Below are 25,082 nucleotides of genomic sequence, written 5' to 3'. Positions count from 1 at the left end.
GCCATGTTTGTGGCCGTGCGTGTCGTGTGGCTGGGAGGATGTGGGCTATTGCTAGAGATGAACAAATTCACGAGCGAATGGAACAAAAAAATAGCCTGCGTGAGCATCACTGAAAGGATTCCAGAAATCTCAGGCACACTTAAGTGCCAAGTAGAGCACATCTGGGAGGCCCATGGGGCCCTGTGATGACACTTCAGCCCCCCCCCCCGCCGGACCATCTTGGAGAACTTCAGAAATAATTAAAAGGATGCTCAAAGAGTCCCCCACCTGAGCCCTCTGCCCTGGTGAGATCAGGGAATGGCACGAGGAGCTGGCCGGGTGCTCACGGCTTCCCGCAGAGCGGAATCTGCCGGGTGTCCAGCAGAGGTGAGGGCCCCTGGGAGAGAGCCGCCCCCTCTCTGGGCCGAACGCAGTCAGCTGCCTCTCCCCGAGCTTTCCTAGCCTTGTAACTGGGTCCTGCAGAACACCCCCCTGCCCAAACGACAGCGAAACACAACACTTGCCCCAAAACAAAACAAGCCGCAAAGGCCCGCAGGTCCCAGGCGCTCAGGGGCGCAGCGATGCACAGAGGGCACAGCTCTGAGCTGGAGCAGAGGTGTCATCCCAGCAGGACCCTGCCTGTAGGAGAGGCCTCTGCCAGCTTCCCCTCTGCCGCTGCCGGCAGAGGACCTGGAGAACCCAGTTCGAAGCTGGGGGTGACTCCTAACCTCGTCAGGCCGGGCCAGCGAGGGGCTGTGGTCTCCGGGACTGGGACACGGGCCTTACTGCTGATGTGGGGGTTATGGGGCTGCCCCCGGTGGAGTGAGGCTGGCATGAGTCCCAGCCCCCAAGGGGCAGGTCGGGCAGTGTCCCCAGCTCTGGGCCCAGCCCCATCCTGGCTGAGGCCAGCTGAGGGCCCACACCCCGCGCTTAGCTTCCTGGAGGCTGAGAGAGTGGACAGGACCGAGGCCCGGGCCTGCTGCGTGCCAGTCTAAGCGCAGCATAGCCAGGGTGGGGGCTCCGGGCCGAACCAGCCCAGGGAAGGCCGCCTCCTCTTAGAGGGTCTTGGGAGGGACCCGAGAAGTCCAGGTAAGCGCTGACCTGGTCCAGCCTCATCCGGGGGGTTCAGGCCGGTCAGATTCCAGCAGTAGGATGAGCTCTCCTCCCTCCCCACAGCCAGGGGTCCCCCCCAAGTAAAAAGGCCACTGCCAGGAGGTTAAACACTTTATTTGGCTTCTAACCTTCGTGTTCTAAGAGCACGCTCAGAGCAGTGCGGAAAGCGCAGGACGCTGTTTCTGGAGAGAGGCTCGGCCGGGGGCACTTCGGAAGCTGGTGGCGACCGGGGCTGAGCCCCGAACAGACCCGCAGGCCAGGCGGCCACGAAGTATAAGGGCCACCACCGCGGGCAACACCTGATCGGCAGCAGCTGGGGTCCTCAGGGGACGGGGCGCTTTCACTCGGCGAGCCGACGGCCACCGCGCCAGCCTTGGTTGTCCCGCCACACACAGTAGTTGAGTGCGGCGGCGAAGGCCAGCCAGGCCAGGTACGGGTAGAGCAGGCGGGCGGCCGGCGGGCTCACCCCGTGCCAGGCCACGGCCGTCGCTCCTGCCAGCCCGCCCGTCAGCAGGAGGTCCACCAGCGCCTGCAGAGACACAGGGACGGGGAGGACAGGGAGGCCTGAGGTGCCTCATACTCACCGGGTGGGCGTCCCAGCTGGCCATTCACGGGGTGCGCTCGAGGGATTACTCTGCTCCACCCCCAGGTGACCCCGTCAAGTCCCTCCCTCATTCTCTGCCTCAGTTTCCCCTCTGTAAAATGGGAACAGTCACCCCTGGCTGATCCGAGCCGTGTGAGGAATGCATGTAATGTCTTCCTATACGATGTCCCCTCAACCAAGCCAGCGAGCCCGTCTGGTTCCGTCAGAACCCCACAAGCTGCCTTCATCGGAGAAGCAGCTCAGGGCTCCACGGGAGGCCGCTGGTCCCCTAAAAGCTTCTGAGACATGCCGACCACGAATCGTGCACCATCCCCACCCCCGGGTCTTTAGATCCCCCACCCCATCTAGGATGTGATGCCCTGTGCCCCCCAAGGAAGGGCCGCTCCTCCACGGGCCATCTCCAGGGACAAGAAGACTGGCCAAAGCCACACTTACCCAACCCATTTGTCGGCTGCCAAAGAAGAGGGGAGGCCATGCCCAGTTCAAGGCCAGCTGCCCGGCATAGAGACCCAGAGGCACCACAGCCTCCTCCGAAAAGCCCCCCAGCTCTTTCCAGACCATGTAGGAGCCATACCTGAAACAGAGGCCACCAGTCAGGGCAGCAGCAGGGAAGAGACCAAAAGCACCCTGCAGGGCAGGGAGCCACACTCACCTATGGGACGACACAGTGGCAGCCGAGGCATGCTCTGCCATGACTGTTCTGTGACCTCAGGGAAGTTGCTTGACTTCCCTGGGCCTTCATTGCTCCCAGGATTGCTGTGGGGATTTGAGTTAACATCCTGGCAGTGCTCAGGTCCCCAGCTGGCACGTGGGACACTCAGTGAATATCTACCGTTATTATCATCAGCGTTTGGGGAGGAAAGCATATGAGGGAGAAAGAGGCCCCTAAACGAGCCAGGGGTGCCTGTGCAGAGGACAGGACATTTTGGCTGGGTCTCAGAGGGCGAGTAGGAGTTTGCTAGCAGGAGAAAACAAGCATCTGCAAACGCTTAGGGGCAGGTGTGAACCCTTGAATCGGCCTGTGGGCCTGGAGGGTGAGGTCTGGGGGGCAGCAGAGAGGTGAGGCTGAGGAGGCAGATGGGCACCTGGTCAAGGATGGTTCTTAGAACCACGAGGGCAGCAGTAACACCACTAACAGGAACAGCGAGTGTCCCCCAGCACTTCCACATCCAGGCAATGCTCTGGCTCTTTCCAAGCATAACTCATTCCATGATACTGCCTCGAGGTGGGCAGTACCATCACCCCTATGTTACAGGTGGGGAAACTGAGACGCAGAACGGCAAAGCGACTAAGATCTCTTGGCAGGCAACAAGTCGGTAAAGGCAAGATTTGCACCCAGGTAGCCAGGGCCAGAGTCCAAACTCTTTACTCGGTGAGAGATTTGACCTTATCAGGGTCACAGGGAGCCTCTGCAGGGTCCCACGAAAGAGAGAACAGGGTCACATCTGGGCTATATCAGGATCTTGCTGGTGGAGGAAAGCCAAGAGGAAGTGGGGAGGCCTGGAGGCTGAAGCAAGGTAAGGTAGAAACAGTGGTGCCTGGGCCGGGACTGGGGAGGAGAAAGCAGGACGCAGGAAGAGCCAGGAGCCCGGGACTGGCTGGGGGTGGTGCCCACGAGACACCCAGGTTGTGCGGACTTATTCCCATCAGAACCCCAGGGCATCCAGCCTGGCTTTGCTACCTGCTCTCTGGGCGCCTGGCATCTGCAGCCCCACCCTGTACTGGGCTGGCATAGACCCAGGATGCGGGGAACATTCCAGGAGGGCAGGGAGCTGGCCTCATCGGCTAGATGCAGTTCCCAATGAAGCCACCAGGGGATACCCTCCCCTGTCCAGCTCTTCCTTTACTCCCCGGCAATTTTAGGGGTGTAGTCACAGGGTTTCCTGCAGGACGTCCCTTGTCAAGTGGGTGGTCTTGAAAATTAACCCAGACCCCGGCCCTGAGCAGGTGCTCAACAAGTGGTAGCTACAAGAATTGTTACTGTTGCTGACACTATCTGTCTTGGAAGCTGCCCAGGTCTGAACTTGACACACTGAGCCCACCCCCCACCCTCCCCTGGAGTTGCGAAAACAGCCAGGGTGCCAGCGGGAGGCTGCGCCATCCAGCCCGCCCCTCCCCGGGGGCCCTGGAGGAGACCATGCCAGCCAGGAAACGCCTGCGGCCCCAGGAGCATGTGGAGGACACGCTCTGCCCTCGGGCCTCGAAAGGGGGAGGATGGCCCGGCCCACCTACCCCATGGCCGAGTAGAGGGTGCCCCAGATGGGGCCCAGCGTCCAGCGGGGCGGGTGCCACGTGGGCTTCTGCAGGCTGGCATACCAGCGGAGGCCCTCCCCGCGGACATAGTACGAGCCCAGGAAGCCCCCCACACTGGGCACCAGGGTGAAGCCCAGGGCGGGCACCCAAGGCGGCGCCATTCCTGCTGCAGCTGCTGCTCTGGAAAGTTCTGCAAGAGAAGACAGGGGTGGGGTGGGGCAGGCACTCCAGAACTGGGGCGAGGCTCCCCCAGCACTGGGCAGGGAGGGGCTGGGTTCACCCCGCAGCCCCTGCCAGCCCAGTGCAATGGCTCCAGGGAGCACATTTCCACCCAACAACTCCCGCGACCCCCTAGAAGGCTGCCCGGACTGGCAGGAGCCTCTGGGCACCCCTGCCCCCACAGCTGGTCCCACTGCAGCTCCTGCCCCAGCTGCCAGCGTCCTGTCCTCTCTCTCACCCTCACCCTGGGTCTCCTGTCAAGTGACCCCTCCTCTGATTCAAGGCCAGTTTATGTCCCCTCCACGCAGACGGGTTCCCGGCCCTTCCTCCCCAGGCCGACTGACAGCCCGGCGCTGTGAGAGGCCTGCACCCGCCCTCTCGTACTTCTCATTCCCTCTCTCGCCGTTCGTTCGTTCATTCATTCATTCATTCATTCAGTGACTGATACCACACAGAGCTTGGCTCAAATCCTGGCTCCCCACTAACTCACTGTGACCTCAGGCTGTGACCTCAGGCAATTCACTTCAACTCTCTGGGCCTCAGTTTCCCCCTCTGTAGAAGGGGATAGCAACACTGCCTACCTGCGCCCAGCCCAGTGGGGGAGTATCCAGGTACACAGGTATTTTACCACCACCCTGCAGGCCCACCCTCAAATCACCTCTTCCCTTTGTGTCAGAGAGGGAAAGCGGCCTGCCTGGAGTCACACAGCGCTCCGGGGCCAGGCTTTGCCCAGTCAAAAAGCTGCTCCCACCCTGATGCCTGGGCTCACGGAGGGGGTAGGTGGGAAAGAACAGGAGTTAGCAAGAGTTCAAGGCTAGGGAGGGCCCCTCGGCCACCCTGAGAGCCTGGCAGGGCTCAGGGCAGGGAAGATCCCTGTGTCAGGCCTGCTGCCACCCCGCGGGCTGGGCTTCTGGGGTGCACAGAACTGTCCCGGCTGAGCGGGACGGTCTGTCTCACCACAGTCGAGAGGACGCGGGCCCTGCGCTCCTGCCAGCTGGATGCAGCCCTGGACACTGAGCCCTGGGACTGGCCGCCCTGCTGGGCTCACCAGCGCATCACCTGGGCGGGCTCGGGCCTCCTCAGCTGCTTTCTCTCTGTGCCACGGGGAACGCAGCCCTGCCCAGCCTGCCTAATAAATATGTCGGATCCACGGTAAAGTGACAGTGTTTGGGCCACCACAGGCGCTGTGGTCAGTGCCCTAGGCCTCCCCTGGGCAGGTGGGAGGCCTTCACGCCGTCCTGACCCTCACATGCAGACAGGGAAACTGAGGCCCAGAAGCTGAGGGGAGGGGCTGGGGGTCAGGCACGGAACTGGGCCAGACCTCGAGTCTCCTCAGTGTGACCCTTTGTGCCTTCTCCCATGACACAGAACGGTCCCACTTTATACCCACTTTGTTTCAAACCGACGGCCCCCCTCACCCTCTGAAGGCGCTCAAGGTGAACGCCGCAGTACAAGACCCGCGGGCATCACGAGCCCCCGGGAAGATCCGCAGAGGTGGACACACTTGCTGTGGTATTCTCGCCCAAAACGCAAAACCCCAGCCTAACCATGAGAAAACGCCAGCCAACCTCGGGGGCTAGAACATTCTACAAGACAACTGACTGGCACTCCAGCACTCTTCAAAGGTGCCAAGCTCACGGGAGACAAGGAGAGACAGGGAAATGTCACCAAGCACAGGAGACTCTGGAGACGAGAACAGCCAAACGCAATGCGGGTTCCGGACGGGGTTCTGGGGTCGCCTCGACAGTTTGCGGGAAAGCTGGTGGGACTCCAGGGGGCTGTGGTGGCGAGCGCCACACCACAGTGACCCCCCAGCTGGGGGAAGGCTACGCGGGGACTCTCTCTACTACTTTTGTACCTTTTCTGTAAGTCTAAAATTAGTTCAGAATAGAACATAAAAAAAGAAGTATCCCGGTTTGGAGAACAGTTTGCACTGTCCCTTACTTGTGCCCTGACCCCAGCCCCAGCCCCCGCTGCACCAGCCCCCAAGGCCCTCCAAGCCTCCCACTCCCACCACATCACTCCTGCTCTGAGACTCTCAGGGGCTCCTGTCCCCAAGGTTTTTTTCTACATTTTTTTTTAATCGAGGTAAAATTCTATTGACATAGAATTAACCATTTAGAGTGTACCCTCCAGTGACGTTTAGTACACTTCCAATGTCTCGCCATCACCATCCATATCAAGTTCTAAAACACTCTCATCACCCCGAATGCACGCCCGTGCCCCCTGCAGTCACGCCTTGTCCCGTCCCCCCCCCTCCCCCGTAACCAGCAATCTGCCCTCTGTCTCTGTGGATTTATCTTTTCTGGACATTACATTCCATGTAAAGGGAATCTTACAATACGTGGCCTTTGGGGCCTGGCTTCTGTCAGCATGTTCCTGAGAATCACTCACCTTGCACCACCTGCCCATACTTCTCCGCAAGGTTCTGGGGTCCTCATGGTCCCCTGCCACAGCACCCAGCCCGTGCCCAGGAAATGCCACACAGGACTTGCCCACGGGGCCAGCCAAGGGGGCCCTGGAGCCCATCCACCAAGCCCCCTGCTGTACAACCCACGGCCCACAAGAGGGTGATGGCTTCCCTAAGGCCTCAGTGACAGAGTAGGGTCTGAGCCCCGTGTTCCTGCCCCCACTCCCGCTGCCCCTCCCAGAGCCTGGCTGTGTTTAATGTTTTGCTGGACCTCGGGGATCGGAGAGTCTGCCCAGCTCGAAGATCAGACACAGAAACGCCAGATGCCTCACAGAGAGAGAGCCCAGAAAGGGAGCTTCCTGTGGCCTCTGGGGGACGGCCCAGCTCCTGAATCACCCGACCGGGGGACCCACCAGGCTGAGTCACACTCAACTGGGCTCGGCTGGGCTAGCCCAGGCAGGCCTGAGAGCGATGTGCTCTGGGATGGGGTCCCAGGGAGGGCTGGGGAAGGTCAGGGAGCACCCATGATTGGGAAAGGACTTGGGACGCAGGTAGAAGAGTGAAGCCACCACATACCCTTTACTTCCATCAACATCAGACAGTGACTACGAATCCAAATGGGGGGGGGGGGCGCCTGGGTGGCTCAGTCGTTGGGCGTCTGCCTTCGGCCCAGGGCATGATCCCAGAGTCCTGGGATCGAGCCCCACATCAGGCTCCTCTGCTGGGAGCCTGCTTCTTCCTCTCCCACTCCCCCTGCTTCTGTTCCCTCTCTTGCTGGCTGTCTCTATCTCTGTCAAATAAATAAATAAAATCTTAAAAAAAAAAAAAAAAGAATCCAAATGTGGGCTTGCCTCCAATTGCTCTGTAATCCCAGACCAAAGCTCCTCTCTGGGCCTCAGTTTCCCTTACATCAGGCGGGTATAACCTGTCCTGCCGGCTTCAAGGGGTCATGGGGAGGCTCCAGTGAGGACCAGACAAGCAAGGGGCTGTCGCTGTCAGTGTCGGGGCCACTCACCCCTTTCTTCTGGGGAAAGAAGTGGCCTCGTGGCATAGACCCAAGGCTGAAAGACTTCAGCCAGTCAGGCACTGGATGCTAAGTGGGGCAAAAGGCTTCACAGACGGCTCCACCCTTGGGCCTGGGGCCACTCACAGAGGAGCACTTCCAAAACAGAGGCCGAGAAGGGCCAAAGCAGAGGGCTCAGGACCTGGGGTCAGGAGAAGGTTCTAGGCCTCCGGGGAATGAGCAGTGGAGCTTGGTGCCTCAACCTGACGCTGATACTTCACTTTCTCTTCACAGCGGCTGCAGGGACGACGACCACACCGTCCGGGCCTCCATGGTGGACATTACTATTCCCACCGTCCAGATAAGGAAACTGAGGCACAGGGAGTCCCAGAGCACCCCAACCCCTGAGCGGGGAGTCTGCTGGCCTCAGCTTGGGAGGGGCCATGAGGCCACTTACCTCGATACCTGGGTCACCTCCTTCTTTCAGCCTCCTTCTCGTCCCAGCATGGCACTTAAGGGCCAGCCCAGAGGGCCGAGGGGGCTCCCACCCTACCTCAACAGTCGCGCCTGCTGCCCAGTGTCCGAAGATTCTCTCAGGGCCAACAGGCTCACTCCCTCCAACCCCAGCCCCAGTGTCCCAGGCCCACAGGGCATTAGACCCTTTCTTAGCCAGGGGCAGCCGTTACGGGATCTGAATCCTCCCTGTCCCCCCAAAGGTGGGACTCAGGATCTCCTGTCCTTAAGTAGCTTCACTCCTGGTCCCCACCGAGACTCCAGACCCATTTCTGGCCCTACAATCTCATCTCCCAGGCCTCTCTGTCTGCATCTGTGAAGTGGGGGCTCAGCTAGTTGAGTCTCTGGGGGGGACCCACCTGTTCCCTGAGGCCTCCCTGTAGAAGGTGGCAGAAACTGCCCCCCAGACACAGATCAGAGAGTTTCTCTGAGTCTCTCCCCCTCGCCAGCTGTACCCATACCCAGCCCTCCCAGGCCTTATCTCTCACTCAAACCACCCGCCATCCAGGGACTGGGGTTAAGGCTCCTTTCTTTTTTAAAGTGACTCACAGCTAATCCTCCCCATTAGGACCTCTGTGAATCTTTTTCCTTATGCAGGTATCCAGTACTACCGACCGCCAACAGGTCAGGAAGGATCCGTATCCAGCTGGTAACCAGGAGGTCTGGGACCGGGTGGGGCTGGGAGTGACCAGGGGGAATGTGCTCTGCGGAGAATGACCCCTTTTTTAAACACAAAGAGCATATTCAGGCATGACTTGCACAATCAGAAAGGAGTAAAAGAAAGTACAAATAAAAGAAACACAGATTCCAAAACAAAATAATGAAAACGCTGAAGTGTATAGAGTAAAAAGGAGGCCCCCTCCCTCGGATCGCAGGCCCCTCACCCCACCCCTGAGCAAGCCACGGTCAACAGCTTCTGGCTGATCCAGCCCACTACCAGTCACGGACACCGGGGGGCCAGTGGACGGAGCAGGGCCTGCGGCCACACTGGTTCAAACCCTGGCTCCACCGCTCTCACTATGTGACCCTGGACACGGGCTCCTGGGTGAGCCTCAGTGTCCCTCAGTTCAAAGGATCCCCTCTGAACCTCCCTTTGGCTGTGCTGTGCAGCCATCAGGAAACAGAAGAGGCCCTCTGCCCCAAGAAGAGGCTTGCTATCCCCCCGCACTTGCTCCTCGGGTCCCTTCAAGGCAGTAGACAAACACCCTCACCCCAAGAAGCAGACATCCGCCCCTGCTGCCCTGCAGGGCTCCCCACTTCACCCCACAGAGGCACCAGAGGCTCAAGGTCCGTTTCTGCCAGCTAAGTCTTTTGGTCAACGGCCTGCTGTGTGCCAGGCACCCTGGCACCCCTCTTGTACCCTCTTGTACCCTCTGGCACCCTCTCCTAGCCCCATGACCCTTTTGGATCAGCCCCAGTCCACTGTCCCCAGGGGAGGCCCCAGCCCAGCCCCCTGCCATCCACTGTAGAGCACGCGGCTGGTACCGGGTCCCGCCGCACTCTGGCTGCAGCCAGACAGGCTCCCAGGCCAGGCCCGGCCAGCAGGGTGGACCCCAGAACCCTGCAGTGTGTTTACAGCTGGAAGCCCCACCACCCCTACCGCCGCGCTCCAAGCTTCTCTGCAGGAGGAGCAACGGACAGGCAGGTCCCAGGCGATCTTCTGCCACACCAGGACCCTGTCCAGGAGACAGCGCACCTGAGCACGGAACTGGGAATTTGGGGACCGGGTTCTAAGACCCTCTGGGGCCTTAACTGGCCGTATGCAAATAACCTCCCCAGGTAGTCTGGGTTCCCCCGCCTAGAAACGGACAGTCTCAAGGGAGGTCTCCAGGGCATTTCGTGATCCTCTAGGTACCCCGCTCAGCCACTCCCGCCCTCCCCCTACCCCCACCGCCTTCCGGCTTGCTCATCTGCGGAATGGGCGGGAGCCGGGAGGGTCGGGTCCCTCCCGGTGGCTCCGCTTCCCGCCAGCAGCGAGTGGAGGGGCGGGGCGCGGAGGATCGGAGGAGGGGCGGGGCGGGGGCGGAGCGGAGCCGGATTGCTCCAGTCCACCCCCCCCCCCCGGAACTCCCGCTCGCGGCTGCAATCCCGCAGCACAGGAGCCCTGACCGCCCAGGTCAGGGCCCCGGCAGCCCGCCGCCCCGGTAGCCGAGCCCCCTGGTGCTGTCCCCCGGTCACCCCCCCGGAGGTCCCCGCCCTACAGCTCCGGCCTGCCCCCTCCTGACTCAGTTTGCCCTCGGGCCCCGCGCCGGCGGGAGGGCGCTGTCGGGGGTCGCACCGGCGCGAGGTCGCCCCTCCCGCTGCCCCCTCGGCGCCCGGTCCCCACTCACCAGCGACGAGGACGCGCTCCGGGAAGGGACTGCGCGGCGCGAGGTGGCGGCCCAGGTCCCCGACCCGCCCCGGCCGCGAGGCCCCGCCCGGCCCCGGCCCCGCCCGGCTTGGCTGGAGGCCACGGCCGCCAGAGAGCTCAGTCCTCGCCTCCTCGCCGCTGCCTCTTTCTCACCCGCCTGCTGGCGGCTCTGTCGACCCCGATGCTTCCCGTGGCCACCGTCCCGGCTGTGTCGCTGGCAGGTCGCTTCTCTTCTTGAGCCTCACCTTAACCGTTTGTGAAATGGGGCAACAGGAACAGACCTCAGAGAGGGAAATTACGACGCCTGATAGCAAAGCCCTGAACACCCTCCCACACGGTAGCCCGGGGCCCCCATTGCCGGAGGAGCACCCTTGTCCCTTTAACTGGTACCCCGGGAGCGAGGCAGGCCAGACTCTGAGTCCTGGCTCAGACGCTTTCTGACTGGTTCTCTCTGCCTCCATCTCCTCATCTGTAAAATGGGCACATCACGGGACTAACGAGGATGCCACAGGGTAATGCAGGCAGGGCGCCCTGCAGACCCTTGGCGCTTACTGAGTGGAGACTGCAACCCCCACGGCCCAGAGGAGGCCTCCAGTTTGCCAGATGCCCCCTGATGAGCACGGGGTGTCCGGCCCCAGGCCTTGGACACCTCACCTCATCTGCTTTGTTCCTGCAGCCCAGGGCCTGTCCTGGCCACCTTGGGTTGACTTGGCCAGGCAGGGTCCCTCAGCCTGCAGGAGCCAAAGTGGCCCAAATTGGTCCTTGGAAGACCACGTGAACTACAGCTTCTTGTCCCCAGCCGCAGCAGCTTGGAGTCTCTGGGGCAGCCTCCGAATACTTAGGCCCTGCCATGGTGGCCTTTGCGAGTCCCTTCCTCTTTCGACTGCTTTGATATAAAGACAAGTATAATCCAGGCTGGCTTGTTTCTTTTTCTTCTGATTTTAAAAGAAATTAAAACATCTCCCTGGGTCCCTCAAAGTGTTGTGGCCCCAGGCACAGCGCCTGCCCGTCTTGATGAAATCGGTCCGGCCACACCTCCCAGCAAGCGGCCAGCCCTCACCAGCTTCCTCTAAGGAGGGGCCTGTGGCCTGGCCAAGCATCACGCTCACCTCCCCCGGAAGACAGGTGGGGAGGAGCCAAGGCAGCTTCCCTCCAGCCTCACCCCTACTACACATGGAGCTCAGGGAAATTTCTGCCCCCAGATATCTGCTGCATGCCAGGGCCCAAGGGAGGGACCGAGAACGAACACACAAGGCCCCCTGGCCTCCTGAAGCTCCCACAGCCCCACGGCTCAGGGGCCAGTTGCTGCCGGAGGGATTCACACTGGAGGTCCGTGTGCAGATGCAGAGACGCAAACACGGAGCCTGCTGGGCCTGGGAGCTTACTTCTTTCTCCCTCCTGCCAACCCCACGGACCCTTCCTGAGCCTAGGCAACACTCACTGTCCCCCCTCTGAGCAGCTGCCGCAGCCCCTAGCTGGCCCCCAGCTGCCTGCTTGTTCCTTCCGCTCCCCTCCTGTGCTGAGAACCCTCCGAGGCTCCCACTGCTTAGGATCCAGTCCCAGCCTTTTCCCTGGCCCTGGAGGCCCGGCCAAACTGGGGTCGAGCTGAGCACCCCACCCTTTCCCACCTCTGTGCCCCTGTCTAGGGCACCGCCCCCGCCCACCCTCACCCTGGGCCTCTCCACGTGTCCGAGTCTGACTGCTCTCCAGTGTCATGCCAGCAAGCTCTTCCAGAACCCCAAGTCTGTGCCACCCTCATTCTGAGTGGGCAGTGGCTTAACGCCACAGCACCAAGCACGGACATTCTGTTGGGCATTTGGCATGTATATTGGGCACCCGAGGGTGGCCAGCGCTGGGCCGAGCCCTAGAGGATTCAACACACGCACAGCCCACCTCTGAGCTCAAGTCGATCCAGAAAGGAGGCATGGAAACACCCTCCCAAGCCCCAGGGGACTAACCCCACCTCACAGGCTCAGAGAGGTGAAGGAACATCCCGAGGTCACACAGCTAGCTGGTCAGCGATGGCATCAGGATTCCCATCCAGGCGCCCCCCAGGATCCGCACTCTTAACCGGGGTGTCATTCAGCTTCCCAGTTCCAAGTGTGACTCAAGTACAGTATATCCTTGTATTTTATTTCTGTGTTTACTTTATTACATGAGTAATCCACATTTATTGCAAAGGAATTGGAAGACACAGAGGAAAAAAATAAAGCCGCCTACTCTTCCATCGCCTACAGCAAAACACTGTCAACACTTCAGTGAGTGTTTGCACGACTTTTTCTGAGCGTGTCACTCCTTCCTTTACAAGACCGCCTTCACACTACAAATGGTTTTATCATTTTTCTTCCCCTTGCAGGAAATCAGACACCTCTTTCTACAGTAACAAACATTTGTCCACCTTGGTTTTCTGAACTGTGAAATGCTCCATACAAGCAGAAATGTATATAAAATTCTGTGTACACTTTAAAATAATAATGAAAAGACACCTGAGTGTCCACCCCCCAGGTTAAGGAACAGAAGATCCCCAGTGGCCCAGGGACCACCTGATATTCTCTCTGATTTCTTCGTTTACCTCAAGGTCACCTCTAACTTGACTTGTGAGTTAAACATGACCTTGCTTTCCTTCAGAGTTTTGTTTTTTAGGATTTATTTATTTATTTATTTATTTACTTGAGAGAGAGAGCACACAAGCAGGGGAGGGGCAGAGGGAGAGGGAGAAGCAGGCTCACCGAGCAGGGAGCCCGATGCAGGGCTCTATCCCAGGACCCCGGGATCACGACCTGAGCTGAAGGCAGACACTTAACTGACTGAGCCACCCAGGTGTCCCACTGCCTTAGTATTTTTAATTTCCAAGGGATTCTTATTTTTTTTCTAAATGTTCTTTTTAAATACAGCTTTCTGTTCATTTTTCATGCATACAGCATCTTCTCTTACCTCTCGACTGTCTCTTTAAACAATTATTTTCTTCTCTTCTCATAGCCTCTGAATCCCATGTAAGTGGGTTTTTTGTTTTGTTTTGTTTTTTTCTGTTTGTAAGAGGTTTTCCTCAGCTGCTCGGGAATTTTGGGCTGGCTGCTCATGATTAGAAGGAGGGAGGAAAGTAAGTCTACGGATGGTACTTGGTTAACATCACTGAGAGTTGGAACTTGGGGGGCCAGTTGTCTGGGAACTTCCTGGACTGTCAGTGTCTTTCAGATTTCCTCTTGGACTGGTCAGATTCCCCAAGGTCCTTCAGCCCCTTGCGTGGAGGGTAAGGGTCTAGCTCTGGGTTTCTGGGAGCTTAGTGGGGAAGAGCACCTGCGGAGGTCCCCACATTCAGCATTCGGTATCCAGCTGTTTCAGCAAAGTACCTGGCATGTCCAGCCCTTTCCAGAGCTAAAGCCCAGATGTTTGCCAGAATGAGGGAGGGGCACCACTCAGTGCCTAGAGAGAGGGGTCTAAAGATCTGTTCTTCAAAGATACCTTCAAATAGTCCTCTTTATTGTAACCTTCCTTCACCCTTCCATCTAGAAGCAGCTAGTGCTGCCAGTTCCTAAGCTTTCGAGGAGACTCTTGTGTAAATGAGGATTGGTCAGCTTTCCCCACCGTCCAGAGGAATTTGGCTGTCTGGAGTCGGCTAAGTCAGGTAATACTGGTCTTCCTGCTTTTCAGCTTTCGGGGTTCTTTTCTTTCCTGTTCTCCCTGTCCTTGTGGATTTAGATCTTTGTAAAATTCCCTTCCTGTGGATTTATCGGCTTTCTGGAGGCAGTGTGTGCTCTGTTCATGTCTTAACCTGAAAAATCTCCTTATCTTTTGTTTTTTTAAAGATTTTATTTATTTATTTATTTATTTATTTATTTGACAGAGAGAGAGAGAGACAGCCAGCGAGAGAGGGAACACAAGCAGGGGGAGTGGGAGAGGAAGAAGCAGACTCATAGCAGAGGAGCCTGATGTGGGGTCCCAGGACTCCAGGATCACGCCCTGAGCCACAGGCAGACACTTAACGACTGAGCCACCCAGGCGCCCCGAAAAACCTCCTTATCTTTGATGACCACAGAGTTGTATAGATTTGCCAGAACCCATTTAACAAATGTCTTCTCGTCGAACATAGGGCTTTTCCCCACTTTTTCCTTGTCGAAAGCAAGGCTGCCCTGGATGTTCTGCGAGTTAGGGCTTCGCTCATTTGATTCTTAGGACAAACTCACTGAAGTAGATTTAATGATGTAATTCCACCTAGATTTTTCTCATTATGAGGAGTGGGGAGGGGGGTGTCTGTACCCCGGCCCCGTAGAAGAGGCTGGCAGGAAATGAGAGAGGAGCCGAGGGCAAGGGGAGGTGAGGTCAGAGTTAGACTCTCCCTGACCCTGCCTCACCCCACTGTGAGAAGCCTGTAACCCCCATCTCTGATCCCCTGTCTCTAACCACCTGTCACTCAAGTCTGAGCCTTTGACCAAGGACAGAGGGTAACAGCACCTAGCCATCATAGCGTCGTTGTGAAGAATTATAGAAGCTCATGTCTGAAAAGTATCCAGGGCTTTGTTCAATGGGGCAGAGACGAGTCGGTGCTTCTGTGTGTGCCTGTTCGGTTTACAGGAAAGATTGTGAAAGACGCTGCTGAGAAATCAAACAGAAGAAACAACGTGGAAGCGTCTCAACCCCCTTCCCAGGCGAGGTAGAAAGAGTAAGTATGACATTGCGTTCGCCGCACAGTGGGAGGACTGCGTGCGGTGCACTTTTTACTCGCTCCTGCGCGGGTTTCCCGGAGCGCCTGGGTCCCTGCAGGCCCCCAGCGCGCAGCCGCGCGGACTCTTGGAGCCGGGGCGGAACTCGTACGCGCGGAACCTTTCTTTCCGCCCCCGGGTGCCGCGGCCCGCCCGGCGGGAAATGCGTCAGGGACCGCGCCGTGCCGCGCCGCCGCCGCCGCCCAGCCCCGGTCGCCCCGGTAACGTGCGCCGGGCAGTGGCCTCACCATGAACGTGCGGGTGGCCCGGGCCGCGTGGGCCGGGGTGCGTCGCGGGCTGCCGCCGCGGCGCCTCGGACTTGCCGCTGCCGCCGCCGCGCGCCGTGGACGTGGCGGAGCTGCTGCGAGACGCCACAGCCGCGGAGGAAGTTCCGCGGGAGGCGGCGGCGCGGCGTCCGCCGGGCCAGTGCTCCGTGCTGCTCTTCCCGGGCCAGGGCAGCCAGGTGGTGGGCATGGGCCGGGGGCTGCTCCGCTACCCGCGCGTCCGCGAGCTCTACGCCGCCGCCCGCAGCGTGCTGGGCTACGACCTGCTGGAGCTGAGCCTGCACGGGCCGCAGGAGGCCCTGGACCGCACCGCGCACTGCCAGCCCGCCGTCTTCGTGGCTTCGCTGGCCGCCGTGGAGAAGCTGCATCACCTGCAGCCCGCGGTGAGGCCCGACGCCCCGCGGCCCGCCGGGGAGGATGGGCTGTGCCCGGGCTCCCCCGCGCCAGGCCCGAGCGCTCCACGTCTGACGCGCTGGGCAGAGTCTTACCGAGTTCCCCCTGCTCTAGGCGCTGGGGACACGGTTCTAGGGAAGCCTGCATGTTCGGGGGGCGGGGCGTGAAGAAGAATAAATACACTGTGTCGATGCCATAGTATGTTAAATACGGTGTTATAGAACGGAAAACAGCAGGGGAAGGGGTTGCGGAGTCAGGGCTGGACTGCGATTTTATTTTATTTTTAAAAGGTTATTATTTTTACTCTTCTCTACACCCAACATGGGGCTCAAACTCAAGACCCCCAGATCAAGAGTCGCATGTTCCACCTACTGAGCCTGGGCTGCGATTTTTAAATTTTTATTTATTTTGTGTGTGTTTCTTTTTACTTTTTTTAAATTTAAATTCAATTAACTAACATGTAGCGTATTATTAGTTTACTAGGTAGAGTTCAGTGATTCTTCGGTTGTATATAACACCTGGTGCTCATTCCAGCAGGTGCCCTCCTTAATGCCCGTCTAGGATTTTAAGTGATCCTTAGCCATGTGTTAGTTACTAAATGATTTTAAAAGGATTGAACTTCGACCTTAAATGAGGGGTCATTAAGAAGACGATGTGTGAGAATATCACTTCGCTTGAAGGTGTGGATTGATTGCTGTTAACATTTGATAATGTCAAACAGTAAATGTGAAGCTACTGCTTTGAACCCTGTACTCCAGTCTCACCGCAACCTCGTGAGGTAAATACAGTTACTTTGCGGATGAGGCGAGGAGACTCAGGCACTTAGCGGGAGTTAGTGAAGGGGTCCTGTTGAGTGGAGGTCGGAGCATTCATGGAGCCCTTATCTAGGTCTGTGCTGAAGCACTTTAGAGACATTATCTTGGTGGAGCCCTGTGAGGTAGGTCCTGCCCTTTCCCCATCCCACAGATGGGACGAATGAGGCTCAGAGAAGTTAGGGAACTCTCCCAAGCTAAGAAGCAAATCCAGCCCTCTGTGACTCGGAGTCATGCTCTTCTCTGCGTAGCTCCCTGGGCCGGAGAGGCATCTCAGGGCAGAGGCAGGAGAATCCAGAGCCCTGGGTTGGAGTCACAGCGCTACCACAGAGCCAGCCCGCAGGCTTTAACTTGCCAGGAAAGTTCCTCGTCAGTAAAAGGGCTGGTTCAGGGCTTGTCAGGGCCACTGTATGTCCTCTTCAAGCCAGAGCACCAGGCCAGTGGCTCTGGTTGTTTGAGCCTCTGGACACCCGGCCAGCTCTCAGGTGCAGAGCCCCTGACCGAACCCCTCCTGAGACCTTGGCCTCATGTCCCGCGTCTGTCACCACAGGTTATTGAGAACTGTGTTGCTGCTGCCGGATTCAGTGTGGGAGAATTTGCAGCCCTAGTGTTTGCTGGAGCCATGGAATTTTCTGAAGGTACACAGGAAGGGGTTTGGTTTTGTGCCGGGGTGTTCTCTTGCTGGGCTCACTGGGGACCAAGGACACGGCCCAAAGTCGTTCTGGAGCCACTCGGGTGATAAAGAAGGGAGCACATGGATGAGAATGACATTGGAACCCGATGACCAGACTTAACCTTGATTCCCCTTTAAGTCTGAAGGGTTCATTAGGGATTGTCTTTCTTTTTGTAAGCTCCTGAACTCTGCTTGCTTGACCGTCCCCCGAGCTGTCCTGGGTGCTCTCAGTCCACGCCCACACCACCAGTGCCTGTCACGTGATAGATGGCCAACAGATAGTCATGGAATGAAAAAGAGTAAATGAATGTTTGGTCTTGATCATATCGGTTTCTCTTAAGATTTTTGCTCACGGTGAAACCAGTTAAACTGTTTTGCTTATAGCTAAATATGGGCAAAGGGTGTGAACAGACCTTTCTCTAACAAAGATATATAGAAATGGTCGACGGGCACGTGAAAAGATGTTCAACGTCACTCATCATTAGTGTAAATCAAAACCACACTGAGATACCGCCCTATATCTACCAGGATAGCTTCAACTAAAAAAATATATATATAATAAAAAAATAAAAATTTAAAAATTAAAAATAATAATAAGTGTTGGCAAGAATGTGAACAAATAGGACGCTGGAACAGGGCTGGTGAGAACGTAAAATGGTGCAGCTGCTGTGGAAACCAGTTTGACTTCTTCAAGACATTATGCATAGAATTACTGTAGGGCCCGATGGTTCTGCCTGTCGGTATACACCTACGAGATGAAAACATCCACACAGAAAAATCTGTGCACGGACGTTCATAACAGCACGATTCAAAATTGCCCAAAGATGGAAACAATCCAGATGTCCCTCATCAGGTGAGTGGATAAAGAAATTGGGCTCTCTCCATGCCATGGAATCTTCTGCAGCCGTAACAGGGGAATTAAGTGCGGATATGTGGATCCTACAACATGGACAAGCCTCGGAAGCACGGTCAGTGGAAGAAGTGGTCCCTTTTATGTGAAATGTCCAGAATAGGCAAATGCACGGAGATGAGAGACCGGGATTATGGGGGCGGAGGGCAGAGGAAAGGAGAAATGGGGGGCGATGACTTGGTGGGTATGGGGTATTTTTTTTTTTTTTAAGATTTTATTTATTTATTTGACAGAGAGACAGCCAGCGAGAGAGGGAACACAAGCAGGGGGAGGGGGAGAGGAAGAAGCAGGCTCATAGTAGAGGAGCCTGACGTGGGGCTCGATCCCGCAACGCCGGGATCACGCCCTGAGCCGAAGGCAGACGCTTAACCACTGTGCCACCAGGCCCCCCTGTGTGGGATGGACAGTTCTGAAACTAGAGCAAGCTGGTAGTCACACAACATTATGAGAAAAACAAATACCACAGAACTACACACTTGAAACTGGTTACATTTGATGTGACTTTTACTCGAGTGTTTTAAAAAACAGCTTTACAGCGTGGACGATAGAAAATGTTACATATTCACGTCTCCTAATAAAACTGTTTTATACACACATAGTTTTCTGTGCACATAATTCGCAGAGTTATAGCCTGTGTCTGCCTTGTGCTTTTGCACCTGACGTTTTGCATAGTGCTTTGACGCCTGCATGGGAGGACTTCCACGTGCCCTCTCCACCTCCCCGTGGATTCTTTACTTCCTACCTCAGGCTCTTACTGTATTTTCCACAGTCTGCTCCCTACCTATGTAAGGGGCCAACAGTCCAGTACAAATGTATGGAGGTGCTGAGGGAAGGAAGATGTGTTAGGAAGGGTGCAGGGTGTGCCCTTTGGACCTTCTCTGTGGTCCCAAGAAAGACTGAACTGGTCCCTTAACCTCTCCTTGGCCCCGTCATCCCCTCCCCCAGGGAGCAGACCCAGGACCGGGATGACGGGTGTCCAGTCATCACCGGCCATTCTTACATCGGGTCATTGGAGCCGCCTGCCCCGGACACAGCCCTGCCCTCTCACCTGGCGCTTGAGCCGCCCCGAACCGGGAGCTCTGCATTTCCCGTCGTTTGCCGTACCCGCTTCTCCAGCTGCAAGCAAGGGCGGTAAAGCCGGATTTATGAGAATCCTGTGTTATTGAAACTCTGACTCCCAGTTTTCACAACAATCCAGACAGATTAGATAGTAGTATCCTCATTTTACTAACTGAAAATTTGACCCGAAAGATCATGACTCGCCCCAAACAGTATACAGAGCTCAGAGTCTGCTCCCTGCACCGGGGTTTCTCACAGCAGCACTGTTGACATTTTGGGCCAGACAATACCTTGTTTTAGGTGGGGCTGTGCACTGTAGGGTGTGGAACAGCAAGCCTGTGGAACATCTGCCCACAGGATGTCAGTAGCATGCACGCATACGCCCCCCCCCCCCCCCCCCGGACAATCACAAAGTGTCCCCAGACCCGGCCCCGAGGCTAAATCACCCCTGGTTGAGAATCACCATCCTACAGCAAGCCAGCTTTCAGGCTGGGAGCTCCGTGGTTTCATTTGCATAGTTGCAAGGACAGCACCCACCTCTCTCCTGCCCGTGCTGCCCTCTCTGTGTAATAGTTAGAGGAAGAACTGTGGCCTGTGTAATAGTTAGAGGAAGAACTGATAGAAACCAGCATCAGTGTCTCCAGCACGCTGTGAAGCCAGCTTTCAGGCTGGGAGCTCCGTGGTTTCATTTGCATAGTTGCAAGGACAGCACCCACCTCTCTCCTGCCCGTGCTGCCCTCTCTGTGTAATAGTTAGAGGAAGAACTGTGGCCTGTGTAATAGTTAGAGGAAGAACTGATAGAAACCAGCATCAGTGTCTCCAGCACACTGTGTGGCTCTCGTGCTTTGTCTCTCAGCTCTGGGCTTCCCCCTCTTCATCACGAGCCCTGATTTTTCCAAATGCGCTTCTCTCTGGATAGGTTTGTATGCGGTGAAAGTCCGAGCCGAGGCCATGCAGGAAGCCTCGGAAGCTGTCCCCAGCGGCATGTTGTCTGTCCTTGGCCAGCCTCAGTCCAAGTTCGCCTTCGCCTGTTTGGAAGCCCGGGAGCACTGCAAGACTTTGGGCATAGAGAACCCCGTGTGTGAGGTGGCCAACTACCTCTTTCCTGATTGCAGGGTGATCTCAGGACATCTGGAGGTTGGTGCTGATGGGAACAGCCTTTCTAGACCCCAGTCCGGTACAGAAGGTTGGAATTGTCCCACCCACACTAGGGAGCCCACGGTGGTGTGATGGGCGCTCTGCCAAGCCATGGTCTTTGGGAAGTACTTGAGGGCAAGCGGGGGCAGGGTGACAGGGTTGCGGGGGGTGGCGTGAGCACTGCAGCGGGAGGCAAGAGGCCGGGATGCTGTCGCCACTCCACCATGCATAGACGAGGACCTTGAGCAAATCACCTAGCCTCCAGGAAGGTAAAGGGGTTGGACCCGATGATCACCAGGGCCTTCCTGTAGTAAATTCTGGGGTTCTCACAAGCTTTGATCTGGTTGCTTCCTTAGCGAGCGAGAAGCCATTCCTGCTGGGTTACTCCGCCCCGTTGGGCCTTTTAGGATTGTTTTTGCCCCAAGTTCATTTTCTTTCCTTCTGTCCTTCCTTCCATTCACAGCTTCCCTAGACGTTTCTCAAGCAGCTCCCCTATAACTGAGGAGCGTACGTGGACTGATAAGCTGGGAACGGGTGACCGCGGGTTTGGGGCACAGTGAGGGTCAGGCTGGCTGCCAGAAGGCCTGAGGAGGGACACCAGGAGCGGTGCACGGAGGGTACGTTTGCCGGGAAGAGGGCATCCCCAGCAGGGAGGCAGCGAGTCGCTGATGGCAAAGGGCAGCTCGGCACCGAGGGCTGGCGCCGGGATGCTGAGTGGCTCCACGCCAGATCCCGCACAAGGGGCTGCAGCTGCAGGGCCAGCGTCTACACGACCGTGTCCTGTAGGCCTTGCAGCCAGCCTGTGTTCCCCAGAAGGCAGTCCTATGAATGTTTTGCACACGAGGAAGCTGAGGCAGAGCGAGAGGCCAGTGCTTAGAGATGGTGGAGGCAGAACGGAGCCCCAGTCTGTCTCATTCTGGAACCTTCTTCCTCCACTCGACTGCGTTCAGTCTGCCATCCCCATGAGGCCTTGCCGGTATGCCAGGTGTCTGTGTGAATCTCCTCGGAACCAGCGAGAGTCTGTCTTGTGACTGTCCTGGCAGGACGGGAAGATGGGTGACAGCGGCCCCATGTTGATCGTGGGGCTGCTTGCTCGTTCCCCTTAACAGCCTTGGAATGGCCCAGAAGTGGGCGGGGAGGGGCCCCAAACCAGGGCTGGCATCTCCTTGTGCAGCTCCCAGACAGCTGGGTACACGGGATGATGACTTCTCGGATTCCCAGCGTTAGACTTTTGGTGCCAAAGCAAAGAGCTCAGGTGAGGGCAGGGGCTTCCTTGAGCAGGAGAGTCCCTTTGCAACCACTGATGTGACGAAAACCCCTTGGCCTCTGCCTCCTGGGCCCTGAGGCTGTGGCCTGGACTCCTGTGGCCCCAGCCTGGGATGTGAGCTGGATAAATCCAGAGGCCTTCCGGGGAAAGCACTTGGAGATGCTGAAATGATATCGGAAGTGCCACCGAGTAGCCATCCACGCGGATGCCCCTGGCCAGATAGGCCAGGCACGGTGGGAAGGGTCCAAAGCCTTGTGTTCAGAGGGGCTCCTGGGTGCCCTTCAGCGAGATGGGGCTGGAGGGAGAGTGGCGGTGATGGGAAGCGTCAGGACAGGCTGGACCCAGCTGCAGTGGCAGGCAGCCCGGCCCCTCAGTGCTTCCCACAGCTCGGGGTCCCACCTCCATCACAGTTTGGCTCGCTGTGCTGAGCTCCGCTCCACTTGGCTCTTGCTGGGGCTCAGGCCGCTGCGGCAGCCTGTGTGGGACGCGGACAGACTCCCAGTGCAGGACAGAGAGACATGGTGAGGCGCCGGCTGTGCTGGCCTCCTGCTCGGAGGGCCCACAGAGACAGGTCAACGGTGCTGTCCGACCCAAAATACGAATCCTTCCTACCCTTTCGGGGGCACAAATAGCCATCCCGTTATGCAGTTTTTCCAGTGTATGTGGATGGGCTCGGCATATGAGACAGTTGCTAACGGTCACATAGCACTTGTGCGCCGAGCAGAGTTCTTGACAACCTGTGCGATAGCCGGTGTTGGCCCCCTTTTATAGATGCGGAAACTGAGGCACGGAGAGGTAAGGCAAAATCAGCCAAGGTCAGGCAGCTGCTGGGACCCCGGCTCCACTTCAGTCTTCCAGGGAACAGCTGGCCCAGCCTCTGCGCAGCTCGGATGGTGGCAGGGCCAGAGACGGGCCAGAGAGACCGGCGACAGACAGTTGAGCACACAGGAAGCCAGCCCTTCGGCAGAGCCCAAGGGAGGGCCGTCAGGGTGGCAGGTCCCGGGCTGTGTCCTCAGGGCCTGGGGTCTCTTAAGAATATCTACTGTTTTTTAAATATTCGCAAATTATGTTGCTTGCAAACAGTTCCAAGATTGGGCCTGGTAGCCTGGGAGGCCCCCTATGAGCTGAGACGCTCTTCAGGGGAAGGCTTTTGGCTTCAGGGAGACAGAGCTCTTTTCTTCTCTAGAGAAAGCTCAGATGACGGGGTTCTGATAGAAATGAGGCTTGGAGCCTCCGGAATTTGTATCTTGAGGGTGATGGAGTAATAAGAAAACAGGCTTATTAAACGTTGTGAAGGTAGCCGGCTTATAATTGACACCTGACGCTCGACGGTGCGTTCTCCTGTCGTCAGACCCTTTCACACCTCCCGCCCGATCGCTCCCAGCAGCCCTGGGAAGCAGCTGAAACTGTGCTCAGTTCCTGGATGACAAAGTTGAGAGACTAATGTGCCCGGGGCCCCCAGGCTAGTGAATGAGGCGCGGGGTGGGCCACGCTTCCCTGCCTCGATCTCCTTCAGCCCCACTGTGTCGCCTGCCCGGGCTGGCTGTGGGAATGGTCACAGCCCCCGCGGACGACTTCCTGGCCGCCGCATGCGCGACTGCCTTGTACCGGGACAAAGGCGAGGGGAGCCTCTCCTGCGGCTGTCCGCAGCATGAAGCGTGCGGAGGTGCCCACAGCTCTTCTGTTCGGAGGACCGGTGCCCGTGGTGGCCGCCTGCCGAGTGTTTCTTCCCCAAGATAGCCTGGGCTAAAGCTTCCTTTTCCTTCCAGGCGCTGCAGTTCCTCCAGAAGAATGCCTCCAGGTATCACTTCAGACGTACCAGGAGGCTGCCCGTTAGCGGTGGCTTCCATACGCGCCTCATGGAGCCAGCCCTGGAGCCCCTGGCCCACGTCCTCAAGTCGGTCAATGTCAAGAAGCCTCTGGTTTCCGTCCACTCCAACGTCGACGGGAACAGATACGCGCATCCGAAACACATCCCCAAAGCGCTGGTGCAGCAGGTGGTCTCCCCGGTGAAGTGGGAGCAGACGATGCACGCCATCTACGAGAGGAGGAGGGGCACGGAGTTCCCCAAAACTTTTGAAGTGGGCCCCGGGAGGCAGCTGGGAAGCATCCTGAAGAGCTGTAACCTGCAGGCCTGGAAGTCCTACAGGCACGTGGACGTGCTGGAGGATGACGGGACCTAGACTGCCCGTCCCCCCACCCAGCGGAGTCTCCTGGAGCCCCGGGGGGCGGGGGCGCGCCTTAGGAGGGAGGAGGGGACCCAGAAGGGGCTGCAGCGGGCCTGGGCCTGCCTCGCCTGTCTCTAGGCTTCCTCCTCGCAGTGATCGGACGGCATCGTTGTTTGCAGAGTGCTTCGAAGGCCACATAAAAAGCACTAAAAGTGAGCATTTCTTTACCTGCCAAGGTCCGTTTCTCCCGAGGCCTGTTCCGAGGCTGGGGAAAGCCGCAGCCGGGCCGGAAGTCTTGCTGAGGCCTCCTGCTCTGCAAGGCAGACCTCCCACCTCTGGGCTCTGGTGGCACCTCTGTAAAATGGGCCGGCAGGTGCGTTCTAGGGGCCGGGAAGGCTTGGCCTGCAGCCTGTCACGCCGCACCCCATCACCACGTGGGGGCTGTGGGTGTATCGGCATGGCTGCCAGGCAGGCCGGTGCCGGAGGGGCCCCTCCACTGCCCTGCGAGCCGTGCACACCCACAGCCGGAATCTTAGCCCTTTTGTCACTGAAAGCAAAGGGCTTGAAGACTCAATTGGCCGCAGCAGCCATTCTGTCCACCCCACACTACGTAGTTGGGAGATTCGGTCCTGCATCTGTTTATCTACCCAACAGATAGTACTGAGTGCCTGCTGTATGCCTGTGAGGGAGTGGCCTCTACCCTGGTGGGGAACAGGGTCCTTAGCCAGGCGGGAAGAGTTTGGGGAGGCTGGCTGAGGGCCGTTTCCTCCCCACCCCCAGGCATCCCTGCAGACAGAGGTCGCCAAGTGTCTACTCTGTGCCCGTGACCTCCTGTGGCACAGGCCACCCCCTAGCGCTTCTCTGCCGGCTCCACACGGGGAGCCAGAGTCATTCTAAGTTTCTCAGTGGCTTTTTCATTCATCAGTGCTAGTGGAAAACGCATCCAGGTATGAGATCTCTGCATTTGTCCGTAAATGTCTGTGTAGATACCTGTCAAATCCCGCGTAGGGTTTTCATTTTTAATTCTGCAGCGTTTCTCAGCAGGGGCCCCATCGGCCTTTAAGCAGAACTGGCCCTCGTTGTGTGGGACTGTTGCTCACGGTGCGGGCCGCTGTCCTGGCTCCCGGCCGCTCCGTGCCAGTTACCCTTCCAGACGTCGTGACCCCCAGACGTGTGTCCGCAGGCCTGGCTGAGAGCCCCTGCGAGTAGGGCCGTGGAACCCCATCTTCCCCATG

The 25,082-nt window shown here is 57.8% G+C and overlaps 2 protein-coding genes across 3 annotated transcripts; one reads left to right on the top strand and one right to left on the bottom strand.

Moving 5' to 3' along the window:
- Positions 1 to 1,190: 1,190 nt before the first annotated feature.
- On the bottom strand, positions 1,191 to 10,577 carry TSPO (translocator protein). 2 transcript variants are annotated; one of them, XM_040637671.1, is made up of 4 exons: positions 10,425 to 10,577; positions 3,929 to 4,139; positions 2,132 to 2,270; positions 1,191 to 1,621 (listed from the first exon to the last, which is right to left on the bottom strand). In XM_040637671.1, the coding sequence occupies exons 2-4, from the start codon at positions 4,108 to 4,110 to the stop codon at positions 1,433 to 1,435; spliced, it is 510 nt and encodes a 169-aa protein (XP_040493605.1). In that variant the 5' UTR covers positions 4,111 to 4,139; positions 10,425 to 10,577; the 3' UTR covers positions 1,191 to 1,432. The 2 variants fall into 2 exon arrangements, with proteins under 2 accessions (XP_040493605.1, XP_040493604.1); XM_040637670.1 differs by lacking the exon at positions 10,425 to 10,577 and adding an exon at positions 7,155 to 7,267.
- Positions 10,578 to 15,393: 4,816 nt separating this feature from the next.
- Positions 15,394 to 24,063, top strand: MCAT (malonyl-CoA-acyl carrier protein transacylase). The gene is given in 5 exon segments (XM_040637669.1): positions 15,394 to 15,425; positions 15,427 to 15,811; positions 17,184 to 17,271; positions 20,195 to 20,412; positions 23,449 to 24,063. Coding segments are annotated over 5 exon segments (1,137 nt in total). The 3' UTR covers positions 23,863 to 24,063.
- Positions 24,064 to 25,082: the final 1,019 nt, after the last annotated feature.

This window comes from Ursus maritimus, unplaced genomic scaffold (assembly GCF_017311325.1).
Source record: "Ursus maritimus isolate PB19 unplaced genomic scaffold, ASM1731132v1 scaffold_21, whole genome shotgun sequence".
NCBI lineage: Eukaryota > Metazoa > Chordata > Mammalia > Carnivora > Ursidae > Ursus > Ursus maritimus.
This window is presented reverse-complemented; position numbering and strand designations above follow the sequence as displayed.

Coding starts and splice junctions, on each gene's coding strand:
- TSPO (XM_040637670.1), bottom strand. Junction 2,271..3,928: donor ACCCTCTACTCGGCCATGGG/GTAGGTGGGCCG, acceptor CCTCTGTTTCAG/GTATGGCTCCTACATGGTCT. Junction 1,622..2,131: donor GCAGCCGACAAATGGGTTGG/GTAAGTGTGGCT, acceptor GTGTCTCTGCAG/GCGCTGGTGGACCTCCTGCT.